The sequence below is a fragment of the Zea mays genome, chromosome 4, assembly GCF_902167145.1.
Source record: "Zea mays cultivar B73 chromosome 4, Zm-B73-REFERENCE-NAM-5.0, whole genome shotgun sequence".
NCBI classification, from domain to species: Eukaryota; Viridiplantae; Streptophyta; class Magnoliopsida; order Poales; family Poaceae; genus Zea; species Zea mays.
The window spans coordinates 226,234,145-226,255,892 of NC_050099.1; the positions used below are offsets into that span (position 1 = coordinate 226,234,145).

Below are 21,748 nucleotides of genomic sequence, written 5' to 3' on the forward strand. Positions count from 1 at the left end.
CCCAACCATAGGGGCAACCTTGGCTCCCTAGCGCCCACAACCATATTAACCTTCAAAATCGAAACTGATGGCCTGGTTAGAGTTTCGTCCCCCGCAGCTTCAAAATCGAGTTGTTGATCTTGTCAGGGCACCATCTACCTCGAGGCAGCCTAGGAGTACAGAAGAATGGCCACAAGTCGGTGTGCCTTGCCACCTTCGCTTAGGCCTTGCTTGTTGTTGTTGTTGTGCTCCCCATCCACATCGACCTTCATCTATGTATCGTCATTACATTGATCGCCAGTATCACCATCATTTTGCTTGTTGTACTAATAAGATGGAGATTCCTCGTTATAGCTAGAGAAGCATTATTGGTCGCATTGGAATAATTGTTGTTTGTTTATTTGTTTGAGACTGGAATTATTCCCTTCATGATGCATTGTAGCAATAGAAGAAAATTTCTAGTATGGCATTTAAACTTATATTCATCTCTTATGGGCCATAAAAAATTTACCTTCTCCTTGTAAGTAGTGGGACTCTTACTCTCATCGAGAGAATAACACTGTCATAAGCATCTAAGAGTTGGGGTTACATATTTATAGCTCAAGGGGCTGCCAAGCATATTCTAAGATGCTCCTAGAGATATTGTCCTAGAGATGTTATGATGTCCTAGACAAGCATATTCTAAGGGGCTGCCAAGCATTTGAATTTATTTTTGAAATCATGTTTTGAGTTAATTTATGAATTTTGTGAATTACCGTTGTAATATTGGAATGATGTGATTTGGCAATTCATGTGTATGTGAATCGTTGAGTATATGTGTATGAATTGTTATTAGACATGTTATTTGTTCGCAATGGTTTTAGAATATTGGATTAGAAAGAATGACGAAATTCGGTAGACATGTGGTAAAAATACTAAATAAGTGATTTTATAACTAATTCTGTTTAGGATGAATTTTAATATTTATTTAGAAGTTATAATCAAAGGATTCATTTAGGCTCACTAAATAAATAATGGAAATTCTTGAGCGCGGAATTAGTAAGTGGTGTAGAATTTACTATAGTGCCAGAATTATAGGTTATTAGATGTTTTGATCTCCGATTATTATTAAGGACACTTTCTTTTAGAAAGAAAATATAAAACTAAAAGAATATCATTAGTCATATTGAAAGTAGATTTTTACTAGTCAAAATACATGTGTTCATAAGTATAGCATTAAATTAACTAGAATTAGTAAAACACTTGTTTATATCATAATAACCATGAATATGTTATTAAAAGTCCAATTAGTGATTTACATTAATGTTTGAAATATTAATGTTAGAAGAATCATAGATAAACCATTTTTAGCTATACGCAAATTCTACTTAGAAATAAAAGGAATAAAATTTATTAGTCTATTATTAGTAAAAATAAAATAATTAGCATTTATTTTTCATAAAGAACGTTAATACATATTATATTAGATAAACTAGTATTATAGCCACCTACTCATAATTTCACCAATAATGACTCGCAGTAATAATCATAATGAATTAATAAGTATTTACGCTTTAAAACGTATTTATGAGTATAAATGTGTGATGTATGAATGTGTATGTAATGGTGAATGATTATCCATGTAATGGTGTATGTTTATTTATTTGGCGTACGTATTCTTTTGTATGTACGATACGCAAATCGATGCTAGAAGTTGACTGTGAGGTAGACGAACCAAACTCGTTCGAGGACGACCCACAGGACACTTTCGAGCAAGGCAAGTGGATTCTCCCTCTGCATATTCTATTTGTACCCAATTAATGCATATAATAATGTTTACTTTTTGGATATATTGCATAATTTGATGGGATTTGTCTAATTAAGGATTTCCTAGATTTACCAACTGTATTCCTTGATTACCCTGGGAAAATATTATGCTTTGCAAATTTGTGCTACCGCTCAACTTGATAATTTTGATGTCACTCATTATTGATATTAATGTTCCGGAAATGAAATTGGTATTATGGTGTTAACCCGATGGTTAAACAATATTATTTCATATTAATTGGAACATGGAGTGACCACCCAGGATAACAGTGCAACTACGAGTGCTATCATGGCTCTGGCTTTGGTAATTAGCTTAATGCGCTTAGTACCTAGCAACCTTACCTGAAATATGGCAAGAGGGGGAGCGGCAGTGGTGGCAGCTCATGTTAACATGGGGACGTATTCTTGGCTAAGGTACCTCGCCCAGAGGGCCTCCACACCGACTTGAAAACCTTAGCAGGCCTTTGTATTGTGTATTCTGTGAAAACCTCATAGTGGATCCCTAGCCATTCATCTCGGTTGTGTTTAAAGGTCCGTACAACCCAGGCTAGATGGGATACACGTCTTGTGGGTAAAGTTGTACCACCTCTGCAGAGTGTAAAACTGATATGTCAACCGTGCTCACGGTTAAGAGCAACCTGGACCCTCACATGATAATTGAACTTAAAATGGACAATAAATCGAGATCTGATGATTTGCCAATGGTTTGCTTAAGTGGTTTCACTTAAGTGTTTTTGTTATACTCTTATACCTTTGTTTAATTGGGATACTTGGGATATACACTTATTAGTAAGACATGTGTTGCTAATAAAATATTGACCAACTAAAATGCTTACCGCTTAGCCTTAGCCTCACCTTGTTAAACTTGCATTAATTTTCCCCCACTTGCTGAGCCCTGACCATAAGTGAGCTCACCCTTGCTAATATTTTGATCAGAGGGTGATGAAGAAGACCTTGATGGAGATTTCGATGAATACTGAGTCTAACGATGCGCCGGTCATCTTCCTGTGGGAGATACCCATGTTATTTCCACTTTACTTTGATGATACATTTTAAGATACTATTATCTGGATGTTGTAATAAAGACTATTCTACTCTCTTTACGCCTTTATTGCATTGTCTTTTGATATATTACACTTGTGACGTCAACATATGTGTGAAAAGTGGATCTTGGCACACATATGCTATGCATTCGGTTTTGCCCGCAGAACCGGGTGTGACAACCAGCGTCGGAAGTCATGTGACTGGAGGCACCTGTGCCGAAGAACCACTCTCGTAGCTGGGGATGTTGAAGAGTGGTGGCTTGGAAATTGATGGCGAGTTGTTGGAGATCCCAACAAGGAGGGGGTGGAGCAGCGCCAGTGTAGTCAGGGGCCGGCCCATATGCCTGAGGGGGCCCCCAGGAGCCTGCCCATTGGCCGGGAGGACCAGCAAGAAAGGCCTGAGGCGATTGAGTTGGAGCAGGAGGCCCTGAGGTCGGTGGCCGAGGTGCTGGCGGTCGTGACCCTGGCCACATGTAAATGGATCCCGTCCAGGGATTGTAGTAGTTGTGGCCGCCTGGGGGAGTGGAAGCATGGCTGGAACCAGCATTGGGAGCACCGCGGTTGCCACCGGAGGATCGGCCACCGCGCTTGCCCCGCTTGCCCCGGTGCTGAAAGGAGCCGCCACCACCACGCCCACCAGTCTGCTGTTGTTGATTGGGTGAAGGGGGCGCGGCTGTGAAAGGGAAATGTGCCCTTGGGCCATTTCTATGTATTTTGGTGATTGAATGCCAACACATGTGCTTAATTGGGAATTTATGTACATGGATGAACAAGGTGAAAATCATGAAGTAAAGGTATGTTTCTAAGCCTTAGTACATTGGTTTTAAGTACTAATATATTTGTCTAAGTGTTAGAAACAGAAAGAAGAAGAATAGAGAAAAGGAGAAGGGACTTGGCTGTGTGCTGCCAAGACCCAGCTCGGTCTGGAGCACCGGACTGTCCGGTGTGCACCGGACAGTGTCCGGTGCGCCAGGCTGGCGCGACTCGAACTGGCCGCTCTCGGGAAATTGGCCGGCGGCGTACGGCTAAAATTCACCGGACTGTCCGGTGTGCACCGGACTGTCCGGTGAGCCAACGGTCGGCCAGGGCCAACGGTCGGCCGCGCAATCCGCGCGGGACACGTGGCCGAGCCAACGGTCGGAAGACGGCACCGGACTGTCCGGTGTGCACCGGACATGTCCGGTGCGCCAACAGCGCCAGATCTGCCAACGGTCTGCAACGGTTGTCTTCGCCGTTTAAGGAAACAAATCGGGCACCGGACAGTGTCCGGTGTGCACCGGACTGTCCGGTGCCCCCGACGACAGAAGGCAAGGATGGCCTTCCGGATTTGCTCTCAACGGCTCCTAGCTGCCTTGGGGCTATAAAAGGAGCCCCTAGGCGCATGGAGGAGATACACAAGCAACCTTTGAGCATTCTTGATCATCCACACTAAGTCTCTGCGCATTCGTTTGTGTTTCTAAGTGATTCGAGCTCTGTTCTAAGTGAGAACTCTGAGATAGTCGTGTGAGCTCGATTCTTGGCCGTGTGTGTGCGCTTTTGCTGTGGATTTGTGTGTGTTGCTTCCCTCCCTTACTCTGTGTTTCATTTGTGATCATATACTTGTAAGGGCAAGAGACTCCAATTTGTGGAGATTCCTTGCAAACGGGATAGTGAAAGGAAAACAAAACACCGTGGTATTCAAGTGGGTCTTTGGACCGCTTGAGAGGGGTTGATTGCAACCCTCGTCCGTTGGGACGCCACAACGTGGAGTAGGCAAGCGTTGGTCTTGGCCGAACCACGGGATAAAACCACTGTGTCACTCTGTGCCTGATTCTCTTGTGGTACTGTGTTTTGTTGAGACTGTTGAGACTTCACCTTAGCCACTTGGCAATAATCGTGCTAACACTTAACAAGTTTTTGTGGCTTAAGTTTGAAGTTTTTACAGGATCACCTATTCACCCCCCCCCCCCCTCTAGGTGCTCTCAATTGGTATCAGAGCCGTTCTCTTCACAAAGGGACTAACCGCCCGAAGAGATGGATCCTAAGGGGAAGGGTATAGTGATCAACGACAAAGAGAAGGAATCCTTCGTCAACGAGCCGAAGGACGATAAGCCTACCGACTCCGGCTCGGGCCAAAGACGGAAGGAAGGGAAGAAGAAGAAGACCAGGCGCATCAAGGAGATCGTCTACTACGACAGCGACGAGTCTACTTCTTCCCAAAAGGACGAGGACCACAACGACTACGAGAGAAGAAAACCGGTTAATTCGAACTTTTCTTTTGATTACTCTCGTATTCCGCAAAGTTCACATTCTCATTTGCTCTCCATTCCACTCGGCAAGCCCCCACACTTTGATGGAGAGGACTACGGATTTTGGAGCCACAAAATGCGTAGTCACCTATTCTCTCTCCATCCTAGTATATGGGAGATTGTAGAGAGTGGAATGCATTTTGATAGTTCGGATAGTCCCATGTTCATTAATGAACAAATTCATAAGAATGCACAAGCTACTACTGTTCTTCTAGCTTCCTTGTGCAGGAATGAATACCATAAGGTGAGCGGCTTGGATAACGCCAAGCAAATCTGGGACACCCTCAAAATTTCTCATGAGGGGAACGACGTCACCTTACTCACCAAGATGGAGTTGGTGGAGGGCGAGCTTGGACGGTTCGCAATGATAAGGGGCGAGGAGCCAACGCAAACATACAATCGGCTCAAGACCCTTATCAACAAGATAAGAAGCTACGGGAGCACGCGATGGACGGACCACGACGTCGTCCGCCTAATGCTAAGGTCATTTACCGTTCTTGATCCTCACTTGGTGAACAATATACGTGAAAATCCCAGGTACACCAAGATGTCGCCCGAAGAAGTTCTTGGGAAATTTGTTAGCGGGCGAATGATGATCAAGGAGGCGAGATATGTGGACGACGCCTTGAATGGTCCGATCAACGAGCCGCAACCTCTCGCTCTCAAGGCAACACGAAGCAAGGAGGCGCTACCTAGCAAGGTGGCACAAATTGAGGCGGCCGGACTCAACGATGAAGAGATGGCTCTCATCATCAAGAGATTCAAGACGGCGCTAAATGGTCGCAAGGGGCAGCCAAGCAAGACCAAGACCAAGGGGAAGCGCTCATGCTTCAAATGCGGTAAGCTTGGTCATTTTATCGCTAACTGTCCCGATAATGAAAGTGACCAGGAAAAGGGGAACAAAAGAGAAAAGAAGAAGCAATACAAGAAGGCAAAGGGCGAGGCGCATCTAGGAAAGGAGTGGGACTCGGATTGCTCCTCCTCCGACTCCGACAACGAAGGACTCGCCGCCACTGCCTTCAACAAATCGGCTCTCTTCCCCAACGAGCGTCTCACATGTCTTATGGCAAGGGAGAAGAAGGTGAGTACTCAAGACTCCACTTATGCTTCTTCTAGTGATAGTGAGTCTAGTGATAATGACATAGATTATTCATACTTGTTCAAGGGCTTAGATAGATCTAAGATAGATAAAATCAATGAATTGATTGATGCATTGAATGAAAAGGATAGGCTTTTAGAAAAGCAGGAGGATTTATTGTATGATAAACATGATAAATTTGTAGAGGCACAAAAATCATATGCTTTAGAAGTAAAAAGAAATGAAATGCTTTCTTATGAACTATCTACTTGTCATGAAACCATTTCTACTTTACAAGGTGTTAACAATGATTTAAATGCTAAGTTAGAAGTAGCAAATAAATCTAATTCTTGTGTAGAACATGTTAAGATTTGCACTAGGTGTAAGGATTTCGATGTTGATGCCTGTAGTGAACATCTAGTTTTAATTTCCAAATTAAATAAGGAAGTGGCTAGTCTTAATGCCCAACTTAAGACTAGCAAGAATGAAGTTGATAAAATAAAATTTGCAAGGGATGCCTATACGGTTGGTAGACACCCCTCAATTAAGGATGGTCTTGGCTTCAAGAGAGAGGCCAAGAACTTAACAAGCCATAAGGCTCCCATCTTCGTCAAGGAGAAAGGGAAGGCCCCTATGGCTAGTAATGCTAAAAAGAACCATGCTTTTATGTATTATGATAGGAGAAATGCTAGAAATGCTTATAATGATTTTGATTCACATGTTTATGATTCTCATGCCATGTTTGCCTCTAGTTCTTCTTATAAGCATGATAGGGATATGCCTAGGAGAAATATTGCTCATGTGCCTAGAAAGAATGTTATTCATGCTCCTAGGAAAGTAGTGAATGAACCTTCTATAATTTATTGTGCTTTAAACACTTCCTTTGCTATTTGTAGAAAGGATAGGGAAATAGTTGCTAGGAAGTTAGGGGCAAAATGCAAGGGAGACAGGACTTGCATTTGGGTCCCTAAGGATATTTGCACTAACCTTGTAGGACCCAACATGAGTTGGGTACCTAAGACCCAAGCCTAAATTTGCCTTGCAGGTTTATGCATCCGGGGGTTCAAGCTGGATTATTGATAGCGGATGCACAAACCATATGACGGGGGAGAAGAAGATGTTCACCTCCTACGTCAAGAATAAGAATTCCCAAGATTCAATCATATTCGGTGATGGGAATCAAGGCAAGGTAAAAGGGCTAGGTAAAATTGCAATTTCTAATGAGCATTCTATATCAAATGTATTCTTAGTGGAGAGTCTTGGATATAATTTGCTATCTGTCAGTCAATTATGTCAAATGGGATATAATTGTTTATTTACAAATGTAGATGTGTCTGTCTTTAGAAGAAGTGATGGTTCACTAGCTTTTAAGGGTGTATTAGACGGCAAACTTTATTTAGTTGATTTTGCAAAAGAAGAGGCCAGTCTAGATGCATGCTTAATGGCTAAGACTTGCATGGGCTGGCTGTGGCATCGCCGCTTAGCACATGTGGGGATGAAGAACCTCCACAAGCTTCTAAAGGGAGAACATGTGATAGGTCTAACCAATGTTCATTTCGAAAAAGATAGACCTTGTGCAGCTTGTCAAGCAGGGAAACAGGTGGGAGGAGCGCATCACAGCAAGAATGTGATGACCACTTCAAGACCCCTGGAGCTGCTGCATATGGATCTCTTCGGACCCGTCGCCTATCTAAGCATAGGGGGAAGTAAGTATGGTCTAGTTATTGTTGATGACTTTTCCCGCTTCACTTGGGTGTTCTTTTTGCAGGATAAGTCTGAAACCCAAGGGACCCTCAAGCGCTTCCTCAGGAGGGCTCAAAATGAGTTTGAGCTCAAAGTGAAAAAGATAAGGAGCGACAACGGGTCCGAGTTCAAGAACCTTCAAGTGGAGGAGTTCCTTGAAGAAGAAGGGATCAAGCACGAGTTCTCCGCTCCCTACACACCACAGCAAAATGGTGTGGTAGAGAGGAAGAACAGGACGCTCATCGACATGGCGAGGACGATGCTAGGAGAGTTCAAGACCCCCGAGTGCTTTTGGACGGAAGCCGTGAACACGGCTTGCCACGCCATCAACAGGGTCTACCTTCATCGCCTCCTCAAGAAGACGTCATATGAGCTACTAACCGGTAACAAACCCAATGTATCGTACTTTCGTGTATTTGGGAGTAAATGCTACATTCTAGTAAAGAAGGGTAGAAATTCTAAGTTTGCTCCCAAAGCTGTAGAAGGGTTTTTGTTAGGTTATGACTCAAATACAAAGGCGTATAGAGTCTTCAACAAATCATCGGGTTTGGTTGAAGTCTCTAGCGACGTTGTATTTGATGAGACTAATGGCTCTCCAAGAGAGCAAGTTGTTGATCTTGATGATGTAGATGAAGAAGATGTTCCGACAGCCGCTATACGAACCATGGCGATTGGTGATGTGCGACCACAGGAACAAGAAGAGCAAGATCAACCTTATTCCTCAACTATGGTGAATCCCCCAACTCAAGACGATGAACATGTTCATCAACAGGAGGCGTGTGATCAAGGGGGAGCACAAGATGATCATGTGATGGAGGAAGAAGCGCAACCGGCACCTCCAACCCAAGTTCGAGCGATGATTCAAAGGGATCATCCCGTCGACCAAATTCTGGGTGACATTAGCAAGGGAGTAACTACTCGATCTCGATTAGTTAATTTTTGTGAGCATTACTCCTTTGTCTCTTCTATTGAGCCTTTCAGGGTAGAAGAGGCCTTGCTAGATCCGGACTGGGTGTTGGCCATGCAAGAGGAGTTAAACAACTTCAAGCGCAATGAAGTTTGGACACTGGTGCCTCGTCCGAAGCAAAATGTTGTGGGAACCAAGTGGGTGTTCCGCAACAAACAGGACGAGCACGGGGTGGTGACGAGGAACAAGGCTCGACTTGTGGCAAAAGGTTATGCCCAAGTCGCAGGTTTGGATTTCGAGGAGACTTTCGCTCCTGTGGCTAGGCTAGAATCAATTCGTATCTTGCTAGCATATGCCGCTCACCATTCTTTCAGGTTGTTTCAAATGGATGTGAAGAGCGCCTTCCTCAACGGGCCAATCAAGGAGGAGGTGTACGTGGAGCAACCCCCTGGCTTCGAGGATGAACGGTACCCCGACCATGTGTGTAAGCTCTCTAAGGCGCTCTATGGACTTAAGCAAGCCCCAAGAGCATGGTATGAATGCCTTAGAGATTTCTTAATTGCTAATGCTTTCAAGGTTGGGAAAGCCGATCCAACTCTTTTTACTAAGACTTGTAATGGTGATTTGTTTGTGTGCCAAATTTATGTCGATGACATAATATTTGGTTCTACTAACCAAAAGTCTTGTGAAGAGTTTAGCAGGGTGATGACGCAGAAATTCGAGATGTCGATGATGGGCGAGTTGAACTACTTCCTTGGGTTCCAAGTGAAGCAACTCAAGGACGGCACCTTCATCTCCCAAACGAAGTACACGCAAGATCTGCTAAAGCGGTTTGGGATGAAGGACGCCAAGCCCGCAAAGACTCCGATGGGGACCGACGGACACATCGACCTCAACAAAGGAGGTAAGTCCGTTGATCAAAAAGCATACCGGTCAATGATAGGTTCTTTGCTTTACTTATGTGCTAGTAGACCGGATATTATGCTTAGCGTATGCATGTGTGCTAGATTTCAATCCGATCCTAAGGAGTGTCACTTAGTGGCGGTAAAGCGAATTCTTAGATATTTGGTTGCTACGCCTTGCTTCGGGCTCTGGTATCCAAAGGGGTCTACCTTTGACTTAGTTGGATACTCAGACTCCGACTATGCTGGATGTAAGGTCGATAGGAAGAGTACATCGGGGACGTGCCAATTCTTAGGAAGGTCCCTGGTGTCATGGAATTCTAAGAAACAAACATCCGTTGCCCTATCCACCGCTGAGGCCGAGTACGTTGCCGCAGGTCAGTGTTGCGCACAACTACTTTGGATGAGGCAAACCCTCCGGGACTTTGGCTACAATCTGAGCAAAGTCCCACTCCTATGTGACAATGAGAGTGCTATCCGCATGGCGGAGAATCCTGTTGAACACAGCCGCACAAAGCACATAGACATCCGGCATCACTTTTTGAGAGACCACCAGCAAAAGGGAGATATCGAAGTATTTCATGTTAGCACCGAGAACCAGCTAGCCGATATCTTTACCAAGCCTCTAGATGAGAAGACCTTTTGCAGGCTGCGTAGTGAGCTAAATGTCTTAGATTCGCGGAACTTGGATTGAATTGTAGCATACATGTGTTTATGCATTTGATCAGGTTCATTCTGCATTTTGTTGCTTATTGTGGTGCTCAAGTTGTACAAACCCTCCCTGGACCTCACAAGTCCGTTGCAAAGTGATGCACATGTTTAGGGGGAGATGTGTTACAACTTGACCCTTTGAGACTAACCATGTGCTTGAGTTTGATAATTTAGTCTCGAAGGAGGATTGAAAGGAAAAAGGTGGACTTGGACCATGAAAGACTTCCACTGCACTCCGATGAGAGGGTAACTAATTCCAAGTTCATCTCATGAAATCTTATTACCATTTGCTCTTTATTGAAGACTTTGGTGAGGCAATGGGGTTCAAAGGCCAAGATTGATCCCGTTTTGGTGCTTGATGCCAAAGGGGGAGAAAATAAAGGCCAAAGTGATAAATGGATCAGCTACCACTTGAGAGATTTTGAAAATAGTAGAATAGAATTTTTGGTTTGTCAAAATTCTTATGTTGTCTCTCTTGTCAATAATTGGCTTCTTGTGGGGAGAAGTATTGATTATGGGAAATAGGGGGAGTTTTCGAAATCTTTGATCAATCTCTTTTGGAATGATTCTACATGTGTGTTTAACTTAGAGATTTGAGTTTGATTTGCAAAAACAAACCAAGTGGTGGCAAAGGATGATCCATATATGCCAAAATTGAATAAAACCAATTTGAGTTTTTATTTAAAGTGATTTTGCACTTGTTCTAGTTGCTTTATGTTGTGTTGGCATAAATCACCAAAAAGGGGGAGATTGAAAGGGAAATGTGCCCTTGGGCCATTTCTATGTATTTTGGTGATTGAATGCCAACACATGTGCTTAATTGGGAATTTATGTACATGGATGAACAAGGTGAAAATCATGAAGTAAAGGTATGTTTCTAAGCCTTAGTACATTGGTTTTAAGTACTAATATATTTGTCTAAGTGTTAGAAACAGAAAGAAGAAGAATAGAGAAAAGGAGAAGGGACTTGGCTGTGTGCTGCCAAGACCCAGCTCGGTCTGGAGCACCGGACTGTCCGGTGTGCACCGGACAGTGTCCGGTGCGCCAGGCTGGCGCGACTCGAACTGGCCGCTCTCGGGAAATTGGCCGGCGGCGTACGGCTAAAATTCACCGGACTGTCCGGTGTGCACCGGACTGTCCGGTGAGCCAACGGTCGGCCAGGGCCAACGGTCGGCCGCGCAATCCGCGCGGGACACGTGGCCGAGCCAACGGTCGGAAGACGGCACCGGACTGTCCGGTGTGCACCGGACATGTCCGGTGCGCCAACAGCGCCAGATCTGCCAACGGTCTGCAACGGTTGTCTTCGCCGTTTAAGGAAACAAATCGGGCACCGGACAGTGTCCGGTGTGCACCGGACTGTCCGGTGCCCCCGACGACAGAAGGCAAGGATGGCCTTCCGGATTTGCTCTCAACGGCTCCTAGCTGCCTTGGGGCTATAAAAGGAGCCCCTAGGCGCATGGAGGAGATACACAAGCAACCTTTGAGCATTCTTGATCATCCACACTAAGTCTCTGCGCATTCGTTTGTGTTTCTAAGTGATTCGAGCTCTGTTCTAAGTGAGAACTCTGAGATAGTCGTGTGAGCTCGATTCTTGGCCGTGTGTGTGCGCTTTTGCTGTGGATTTGTGTGTGTTGCTTCCCTCCCTTACTCTGTGTTTCATTTGTGATCATATACTTGTAAGGGCAAGAGACTCCAATTTGTGGAGATTCCTTGCAAACGGGATAGTGAAAGGAAAACAAAACACCGTGGTATTCAAGTGGGTCTTTGGACCGCTTGAGAGGGGTTGATTGCAACCCTCGTCCGTTGGGACGCCACAACGTGGAGTAGGCAAGCGTTGGTCTTGGCCGAACCACGGGATAAAACCACTGTGTCACTCTGTGCCTGATTCTCTTGTGGTACTGTGTTTTGTTGAGACTGTTGAGACTTCACCTTAGCCACTTGGCAATAATCGTGCTAACACTTAACAAGTTTTTGTGGCTTAAGTTTGAAGTTTTTACAGGATCACCTATTCACCCCCCCCTCTAGGTGCTCTCAGGCTGGGACGACTGGGATCCACTGGAGCTGCCGATGTCGGACAGGGCAGCGAGGGCAGCGACTGGAGCAGCCTTTGCCATCGTGAGTTCCTCAAGAGCCAGGTCATCGTGGACCTGCAGAAAACTAGGAAGTGGGTTGGTGCGGCGCAGATGCAGACCGAGAGCATGGAAGCGCTCGTTAAGGCCTCTGACAATGTTAAGGACTAAAGTCCGGTCAGAAACAGGTTCGCTGAGATCACGCAGATCTTCGGCGAGTTTATTGTAGCGGCGACAGTATTCGGCGACGCGGAGATCGCCTCGGGAGAAGGACCGAAATTCTTGGTCGGCATAAAGAGCACGTGTGGTGCGATTTCCAAGAAACTGGGACTCTATAGAGAGCCAGAGGGTGCGGGCAGAGGCGCCGCGCTGAGAAATGATGCCAGCGAGGGCATTGGAAAGAGTGCCAAGAAGCCAAGTGCGGATGACGGCATTCATGCGAACCCAATCGGGTGACTCGGGAAAAACAGAATCGGAGAGGATGTGGCACTCCAAGGAGAATTTGGTGAGGGTGAGAAGGAAAGATTCACACCAGCGGGCGTAGAAGGTGGAGTTGGTGTCAAGGAGTAGTGGAACAAGAGCCCGGATGTTGGTTACTGCAACAGCCTGGGCATGAAGGTTTAGCAGCGCGGCTGCCTCGTGGTGGAGAAGAGCAGCATGAAGAGGTGCAGGTGGGATGTCGTCGGCGGCGGCAGTGCCAGACGAACGAGTATCCTCCTCCGGGTGGGGAGGAGCAGCGACTGCGCGTTCCCGGACGGCGCGCTCCTCAGCAGCGCGAACGCGGGCTTCGGCTGCGTTGCGTTCTTGCTGGGCAAGCGCAGCCTCGCGGTCGGCATCAGCCGCGCGCGCAAGGGCAGCCTGACGGGCGGTCAGAGCCCGTCGCTAGTGCTCATCCTTGGCGGCGCGAAGAAGATCGGCGCGCTCAGCAGAGGTGTCGGCGATGTTGGGATGCTGAAGCACCTCGGAGCCAGAGACAGCGTCGAGGGGCGACACAGGAAGGCTAGTCATGGCAGCGCCGAATGGTGGGCGCGCACTGAGGTGGAAGCGTAGTGGGAAAAAAAGAAGGATCGGTCGGTAGACCTAGGTCTGTGATACCATGTAAGTAAGAAGGATTGAGGAAGAATGATTGTTGTATTGAATGAGGGACAAATTGTGTACATATATAGGAGAGGAGGAAGAGAGGTAAAAGGAAACCCCTATGTCTATGGAAGCTAATAATACACAGGATCAATCAGATCCGGACTCTTATCTCTAATTCCCTCTATCCATAAGTACAGTGGCCGGCCGACACAGGATTGCCAGGCTCAGGCCCTTCCATATGTAGCAGATTCTCTAACACATGTGACAACCCTGCTTGCACTCTTCACTTAAAAGGATTAGTTCAGATGTTTAATCAACAATTACATTTGGAACACTAAGTCACATATTACAATACACTCTCAATAAGTGATGCAAGAATAATCCATCCAGATTGGTTTACTCATGATATCATTTTGGTTGACAACCCAAACTTGGTGGTGCCCAATCACCTAGTAAACTATCCATATTTAACAAAACAAAATCATCAACCTCAAAAATTTAAAGTGTTAACAAAAGAAACCACTATTAAAGCGATAAAAATATCATCAACACAAAGATGATGCAGGCAATAAAGCAATGGTGAAATCAAGATTACCATAGGAACAATGATATCATCTCTGTTGGTGCTCCTTAGGAAGGTGTATGATAGCATCCCAACGCTTTGTGTAGGCCTTCGTGTGAACAAAAGGAAGAAGGGTACATGTCATTGTCGGCTTTGCAAGGAAAAAAGCCAAGAAATCTTATAAAGAGCATAGCTGAAGTGAAATGTACAGCCTGCTTGTAATGAAAACTCTAATGGTAAATTCAGCATAGTCTCCCCAACTAATCTTGTCAATATTAACAGTGTTTTACTGCAGGTACATGAAATTGACATATGGTAGGGATGGCCAGGGTGCATGGCAATGGCAACACAAACTTAGTGATAATAAAGATACACTTCTACCATATTTCAAGGTAATGAAGACAACCTTGTTCCTTCAATACCACGACTACATGAAAACACTAAGACATCAGCTCCAAGTCTCATCGTACTTGTCTTAAAACCATTTCCATCTGCAAAGAAGTAGAGTAAGTAAATTGAATCTTTGTGTTGTGTTGTGGTCAGAAGATAACAAACGGGATTCAAAACAATCAGTTTACATTGTCCAATGGTATTCTTGACTTTGCTCTTCGCAGAATAACCCAAGGACATACAATGACGCATCTTATCTGGGTTCATCCCCCCACCATTGTCTATCAACAATTGAAAATTATATTAAATGAGATAGGAGATAAACAATTATCAGCAAAGCTATCACTACATCAGTAACCTTCAATGAAGCACATTTTGTGAAAAAGGAGGTGCTAGGATCCTATGACACTGATTTACTTTTGGAGTGAAGGATAACAAAGTTGTTACAATCAACTCTAGCATAAAAGCATGCTACGAAATGTAGCATGAGCACAACAGAAACACATCCACTATATTATTAAAAGGATCTTCAATCAGTTCATGAAAGCATGCCAAGTCACCCATGCAAATTGGGGGTTTCCTATCGCACCTTGAACAAGCAGCATTGGAGTTCCATCCTTCTTACTTTCTATCATGTCAATGTTCACATATGTCGCTCCATGCACAACCTTGCAAAAAAAACATCCATGAGGTAAGAACACAAGGACCGAAAAACAACACCTTAGATCTGAAGAAATTGAATCTTCATTTCAGTCAAGCACACATACTTCATCAAGAGAGTTGTCAAGCAGCTCGGCGAAAGCTGTGAAATCGACCAGGGCATCATAATCTAGCAGCATTTATAACCAACAAGGCAAGCGACCCAAAAAAAATGTCTCGGTGGTTGGGCATGCATCAAATGTAAGGTACCTCCTAGTGCCCACTTGTGGCTTGTCGCGTTGGAATGTAGAAATTTGGGATGCACACGAACGTGATCCATTCCAGAATCTGACGATAGCAAAGACATAACAACTGAATGGCCATGCATGCAGGTCATACGGAAGGTAAGCTGTAAAGGATAAAAGATCACACACCGACTTTTTTTTTACCATATGACACACCGACTTTCAGACCAGAGGTGTGATGACAAAATATTTGCATGCCCACAACTATATCCAAAAGAAAATAGACAAACAAATTCTAATATTTAGTTATTCATTTCTCCTATATTTCAGGTGCCTGATTTTTAATGATTTATTGTTGATTTTATGGTTTGTGATTTGTCTTTATACATAACCAATCATTTTCTTCTTTATCTTCCAACACGGACCAGATTTTCTGTGAATTTGTCTAATAGTTTTTTTAACTGTCAGAACCAAAAATTGCAGTTATGTCTGCGTAAATTGCAACAAACCAAACAGAATATGTAATTTTAGTATAAAGTATATATGTGTCTTCTGAAAAAAAAACTAAAATTCAGATAACCAAGTTATAGTAAATCTGTCCCACGGAACAATGGTGCATTATAATGGTGCGAGTTGTTACCAGAATGCTGAGCCGCCACTACGGCAAGCAGGTGATCCGGCTTGCCGACGTAGTCTCCGGCCTTCCAGAACTGCTTCGTCACGCTCCTTCCCGGCGCCGGCGGGGGGAGTAACCTCACCGGCGAAAGCGGCTCTAGGAATCCGGCTGGGACCGTGGCGGCAGCGGCCAAGATTCTGGCCTTCTTGTCCTCTCGATCCCTGCCACCACCTTGCCCCGCCACGGGCCGCGACCTCTTTCCACCACCGGCGCCGAGGTCATCGGAGTCGGTGTCGCTGCTGCTCACATTGAACACCACCTCCATCTGTCCATCACCGCCATCCCCTCCTCCAGCCATGGCAGCCGGCGCCGGCGCTAGAAGGTGGTCGCTGGGACCGGGATCCACAGCAGTGGGGGCCATGAGCGCGAACTGGAGCGATGGTGCTTTCTTGGCAAGGCCGCCACCGTTTGTATAGTGGGCAGCTGCAGCCTGCAGCTCTAGACGTGGCGTGCTAAAAGTGCTTGGAAAAGGAAGCCTGATGGGACGGCACAAACAGCGTCATTGGACGACACGTGGGTGCATACACGACTGGGCTCACCGGTTGACGATAATGCTTGTCAGTCGAAGAACTTTGGAAGCGTTTAGCATGAGGTGTTATAAGTCAATTTATTAAATTTAATGAGATAATTATATTCTAACTAATTATGAGAATGAAGCGGTGAAAAATCAACTCATTTTATTCAACAAATCAAACAAAAATAGTAAGAAAATGATGGTTTGGTTTATTCCTAAAACCAAACACCCTATTTAATTCTCATCATATCCCACAACTAATTAAAGTTTAGTCTCTATCACATCTAATATTTGTATAATAATTATATGTATTAAATATGATCTAAATATAAAATTAATTACAAAGATAAAAACTAAAAAAAGACAAATCTATTAATTTTAACTAAGTCTATATTTAATACGTATATTAAATATTTAATGTGATGCGATATAAAGTAAACTTTAGCTAGGAAACCAAACACTCTCTAAAGCCCTTTTTATTTCTAGTACAATATTTTTTTAATAAAATTTAGCACACAATTCGATGGTGAGGTTTATTTGATAAAATGAGATATCACCTAACCTCGCTCCACGAGAGCATATGTGATGTTATTGAGATTGGAATGCAGGTTCCACAGGTTGGGACGAGGACTACGATTTGGACGAGGTCACCCAAATCAAGCACTTTAACTCACAAGCAAATACGATACTTCTTGCTTCCTTGTGTACGAAGGAGTACAACAAAGTACAAGGGTTGAATAGCGCCAAAGAGATTTGGGATGTCCTCAAGACAACGCTCGAAGGTGACAGGATCACTAAGATGGATGTGATTGAAGGAGAGCTCAAATGGTTCGCCCTCAATAAAGGAGAAGGACCACAAAAATGTACAACCGGCTCAAAACAATGGTGAACCAAGTCTAAAACATTGGGAGCACCAAATGAGAAGACCATGAAGTTGTTAAAATCATGCTAAGGTAACTCGTATTTCCTAATGCTACTCTTGTTCAATTACTTCGTGAAAATCCTAGATACGAGGTGATGACGTCGAGGAGGTGTTTGGAAAGTATGTGAGCTTTGAACTTATGGTCAAAGACTCCAAACATGTGGAGGACATTGCCCATAGCAACTCCTCCACGCTCGAGCCACAAGCCATTGCCTTCAAGGCGACGGAAGAGGAGGAGACTACTCCAAGCAAGGGGCTTCAAATTGACCCTCCAATCTTGATAATGAGAAGATGGCCCTCGTCATCAAAAGCTTCCAACAAATCCTAAGCAAAGTAAGGGCATGGACTACAAGCCACATTCCAAGAGGGTTTACTATTGTTGTGGTAAATCCGATCATTGTAGCGCAAAATGTCCATATGCTAACGATAATGATAGGGACAAAGACAAGAAAGGGAAGAAGAAGATGGAGAAGAATAAATTCTTCCACAAGAAGAAGGGCGGTGAGACACATGTCGGGAGGCAATGGGACTCCGACGAGAGCTCCTCCGACTCTTCCGATCAGGACACCACCAACATCATCGTCAATAAAGTCATCATCTTCCCCAACGTTGGCCACAAAATGCCTCATGGACAAGTGAGAGCACCTAGAGGGGGGGTGAATAGGTGATCCTGTAAAAACTTGAAACTTAATGCCACAAAACTTGATTAGGAGTTAGCACAATAATACCAAGTGGCTAGAGAGGAGTTCTTGCAAAACATAATAACCACAAGAAGATCAACACAGATAGGCACAGTGGTTTATCCCGTGGTTCGGCCAAGTCCAACACTTGCCTACTCCACGTTGTGGCATCCCAACGGACGAGGGTTGCACTCAACCCCTCTCAAGCAGTCCAAAGACCCACTTGAATACCACGGTGTTTTGCTTTGTTTCACTATATCCCGCTTGCGAGGAATCTCCACAACTTGGAGCTTCTCGTCCTTACAATTTGATGTTCACAAAGAAGCACGGAAATAAGGATGGGATGAGCAACGCACACAAGACACAAAATCAGAGCAACAATATGCACATAAGTCACAACTTGAGCTCTCAACACAACTCAAAGAGTTCTCTACTCAAATGGAGCTCTAGTTGCTATCACAAAGAATCAAATGCGCGGAATTGGAGTCTTGGTGCTTAGGAATGCTTAGAGAATGCTTGGTGTGCTCCTCCATGCGCCTAGGGGTCCCTTTTATAGCCCCAAGGCAGCTAGGATCCGTTGAGAGCATTCCAGGAAGGCAATTTTTGCCTTCTGTCGCCTGGCGCACCGGACAGTCCGGTGCACCACCGGACACTGTCCGGTGCGGATTTCTTTCCTATTTTGGCGCAGTCGACCGTTGGCAATTTGGAGCCGTTGGCGCACCGGACACTGTCCGGTGCACACCGGACAGTCCGGTGCCCCCTTCAGACCGTTGGCCCGGCCACGCGTCACGCGCGGATTGCGCGGCCGACCGTTGGCTCACCGGACAGTCCGGTGCACCACCGGATAGTCCGGTGAATTTTAGCCGTACGCCGCCGCCGAACTCCCAAGAGCGGCCTTTTCACCAGAGCCAGCCTGGCGCACCGGACATTGTCCGGTGCACCACCGGACAGTCCGGTGCACCCAGACTGAGCAGAGTCTTGGCTGCTCGAGCCAAGACATATCCAATTGTATTTTCTCTGATTCTAGCACTTAGACAAATATGTTAGTACACAAAAACCAATGTACTAAGTCTAGAATCATACCTTTGTATTGATTTGCACTTTGTCCACCATTTGGCATAGTTTAACACTTAGGCACTTGTGTTGGACACTAAATCACCAAAATACTTAGAAATGGCCCAAGGACACATTTCCCTTTCAATCTCCCCCTTTTTGGTGATTTATGCCAACACAACATAAAGCAACTAAAAGAAGTGCAATATCAATGTAATTTCAAACAAGAAATGATTTTGATTCAAATTTGGTTTATTTGGATCATTCTTTGCCACCACTTGGTTTGTTTTTGCAAATCAAACTCAAATTCTTATCTCTAAGTCAAATTCACTTGAAGAGACATAAAGAGAGGTATTCCGAGAGAAATTGATCAAAGATTCAAAAACTCCCCCTTTTTCCCATAGTCAAACATTCTCCCCACAAGAGACAGACTTTTAGCACTAAGTGACAATAAGAGTGTTTTGACAAAACAAAACTCTACCCTTCTATTTTCAAAATTATCAAGTGGTAGTTGATCCATTTGTTGCTTTGGCCCTTAATTTCTCCCCCTTTGGCATCAAGCACCAAAACGGGATCAATCTTGGCCCTTAAACCCCATTGCCTCACCAAAATCTTTCAACTAAGAGTACAAAGGCAATAAGAATATGAAGACGAACTTGGAGTGAGTTACCCTCTCATCGGAGTGCAGTGGAAGTCTTGCATGGTCCAAGTTCACCTTTCCCTTTCAATCTACCTTTGAGACTAAATCAAGTAAACTCAAGCACATGGTTAGTCTTAAAGGGTCAAGTTGTAGCATGCCTCCCCCTAAATAAGTGCATCACTTGCAATTGGACTTGTGAGGTCCGGGGATCATGAGTACAACTTGAGCACCATAAATAAACAACAAAATGCATAAGGAACATGATCAAAGGCATGAACACATGTATGCTACAAATCAATCCAAGTTCCGCGAATCTAAGACATTTAGCTCACTACGCAGCCTACAAAAGGTCTTTTCATCTAAAGGCTTGGTAAAGATATCGGCTAGCTGGTTCTCGGTGCTAATATAGAACACTTCGATATCTCCCTTTTGCTGGTGGTCTCTCAAAAAGTGATGCTAGATGTCAATGTGCTTTGTGCGGTTGTGCTCAACAGGATGTCCGCCATGCGGATAGCACTCTCATTGTCACATAGGAGTGGGACTTTGCTCAGATTGTAGCCAAAGTCCCTGAGGGTTTGCCTCATCCAATATAGTTGCGCGCAACACTGTCCTGCGGCAACGTACTCGGCCTCAGCGGTGGATAGGGCAACGGAGGTTTGTTTCTTAGAACTCCATGACACCAGGGACCTTCCTAGAAATTGGCACGTCCCTGATGTACTCTTCCTATCGACCTTACATCCAGCATAATCGGAGTCTGAATATCCAATTAAGTCAAAGGTAGACCCTTTTGGATACCAGATCCCAAAGCAAGGCGTAGCGACTAAATATCTAAGAATTCGCTTCACCGCCACTAAGTGACACTCCCTTGGATCGGATTGAAATCTAGCACACATGCATACACTAAGAATAATATCCGGTCTACTAGCACATAAATAGAGCAAGGAAACTATCATGGACCGGTATGCTTTTTGATCAACGGACTTACCTCCTTTGTTGAGGTCGACGTGTCCGTCAGTTCCCATATTGGAGTCTTTGCGGGCTTGGCGTCCTTCATCCCAAACCGCTTTAGCAAGTCTTGCGTGTACTTCGTTTGGGAGATGAAGGTGTCGTCCTTGAGTTGCTTCACTTGGAACCCAAGGAAGTAGTTCAACTCGCCCATCATCGACATTTCAAATTTTTGAGTCATCACCTTGCTAAACTCTTCACAAGACTTTTGGTTAGTAGAACCAAATATTATGTCATCGACATAAATTTGGCACACAAATAAGTCACCATCACATGTCTTAGTGAAAAGAGTTGGATCGACTTTCCCAACCTTGAAAGCATTAGCAATTAAAAAGTCTCTAAGGCATTCATACCATGCTCTTGGGGCTTGCTTAAGTCCATAGAGCGCCTTAGAGAGCTTACACACATGGTCGGGGTACCGTTCATCCTCAAAGCCAGGGGGTTGCTCCACGTACACCTCCTCCTTGATTGGCCCATTGAGGAAAGCGCTCTTAACATCCATTTGGTACAGCCTGAAAGAATGGTGAGCGGCATAGGCTAACAAAATATGAATCGACTCTAGCCTAGCCACAGGAGCAAAAGTCTCCTCAAAGTCCAAACCTGCGACTTGGGCATAACCTTTTGCCACAAGTCGAGCCTTGTTCCTCGTCACCACCCCATGCTCGTCCTATTTGTTGCGGAACACCCACTTGGTTCCCACAACATTTTGCTTGGGACACGGCACCAGTGTCCAAACTTCATTTCTTTTGAAATTGTTGAGCTCTTCCTACATGGCCAACACCCAGTCCGGATCTAGCAAGGCCTCTTCTACCCTAA

General features: G+C 44.8%; 1 protein-coding gene across 5 annotated transcripts in view; it reads right to left on the minus strand.

The window, feature by feature from the left end:
* LOC100216876 (uncharacterized) overlaps nt 1-16,631 on the minus strand; it is a 54,596-nt gene extending 37,965 nt beyond the window's left edge. For 3 of the 5 annotated variants that reach the window (XR_002268586.3, XR_566265.4, XM_008681523.4), the window contains exons 1-7: nt 16,083-16,629; nt 15,468-15,545; nt 15,326-15,360; nt 15,148-15,226; nt 14,747-14,839; nt 14,575-14,659; nt 14,202-14,277 (exon numbers count right to left, since the gene is read on the minus strand). Coding sequence is in view for 3 of the 5 variants with exons in the window: in XM_008681523.4 (XP_008679745.1) it covers nt 14,202-14,277; nt 14,575-14,659; nt 14,747-14,839; nt 15,148-15,226; nt 15,326-15,360; nt 15,468-15,545; nt 16,083-16,479 (843 nt within the window). In the remaining 2 variants the exon portion in view is untranslated. Of the gene's footprint in view, nt 1-14,201; nt 14,278-14,574; nt 14,660-14,746; nt 14,840-15,147; nt 15,227-15,325; nt 15,361-15,467; nt 15,546-16,082 lie in introns of all 5 variants that reach the window. The other 2 variants (XM_008681522.3, NM_001309907.1) reach the window with 2 other exon arrangements.
* Between the last annotated feature and the right edge of the window lie 5,117 nt (nt 16,632-21,748).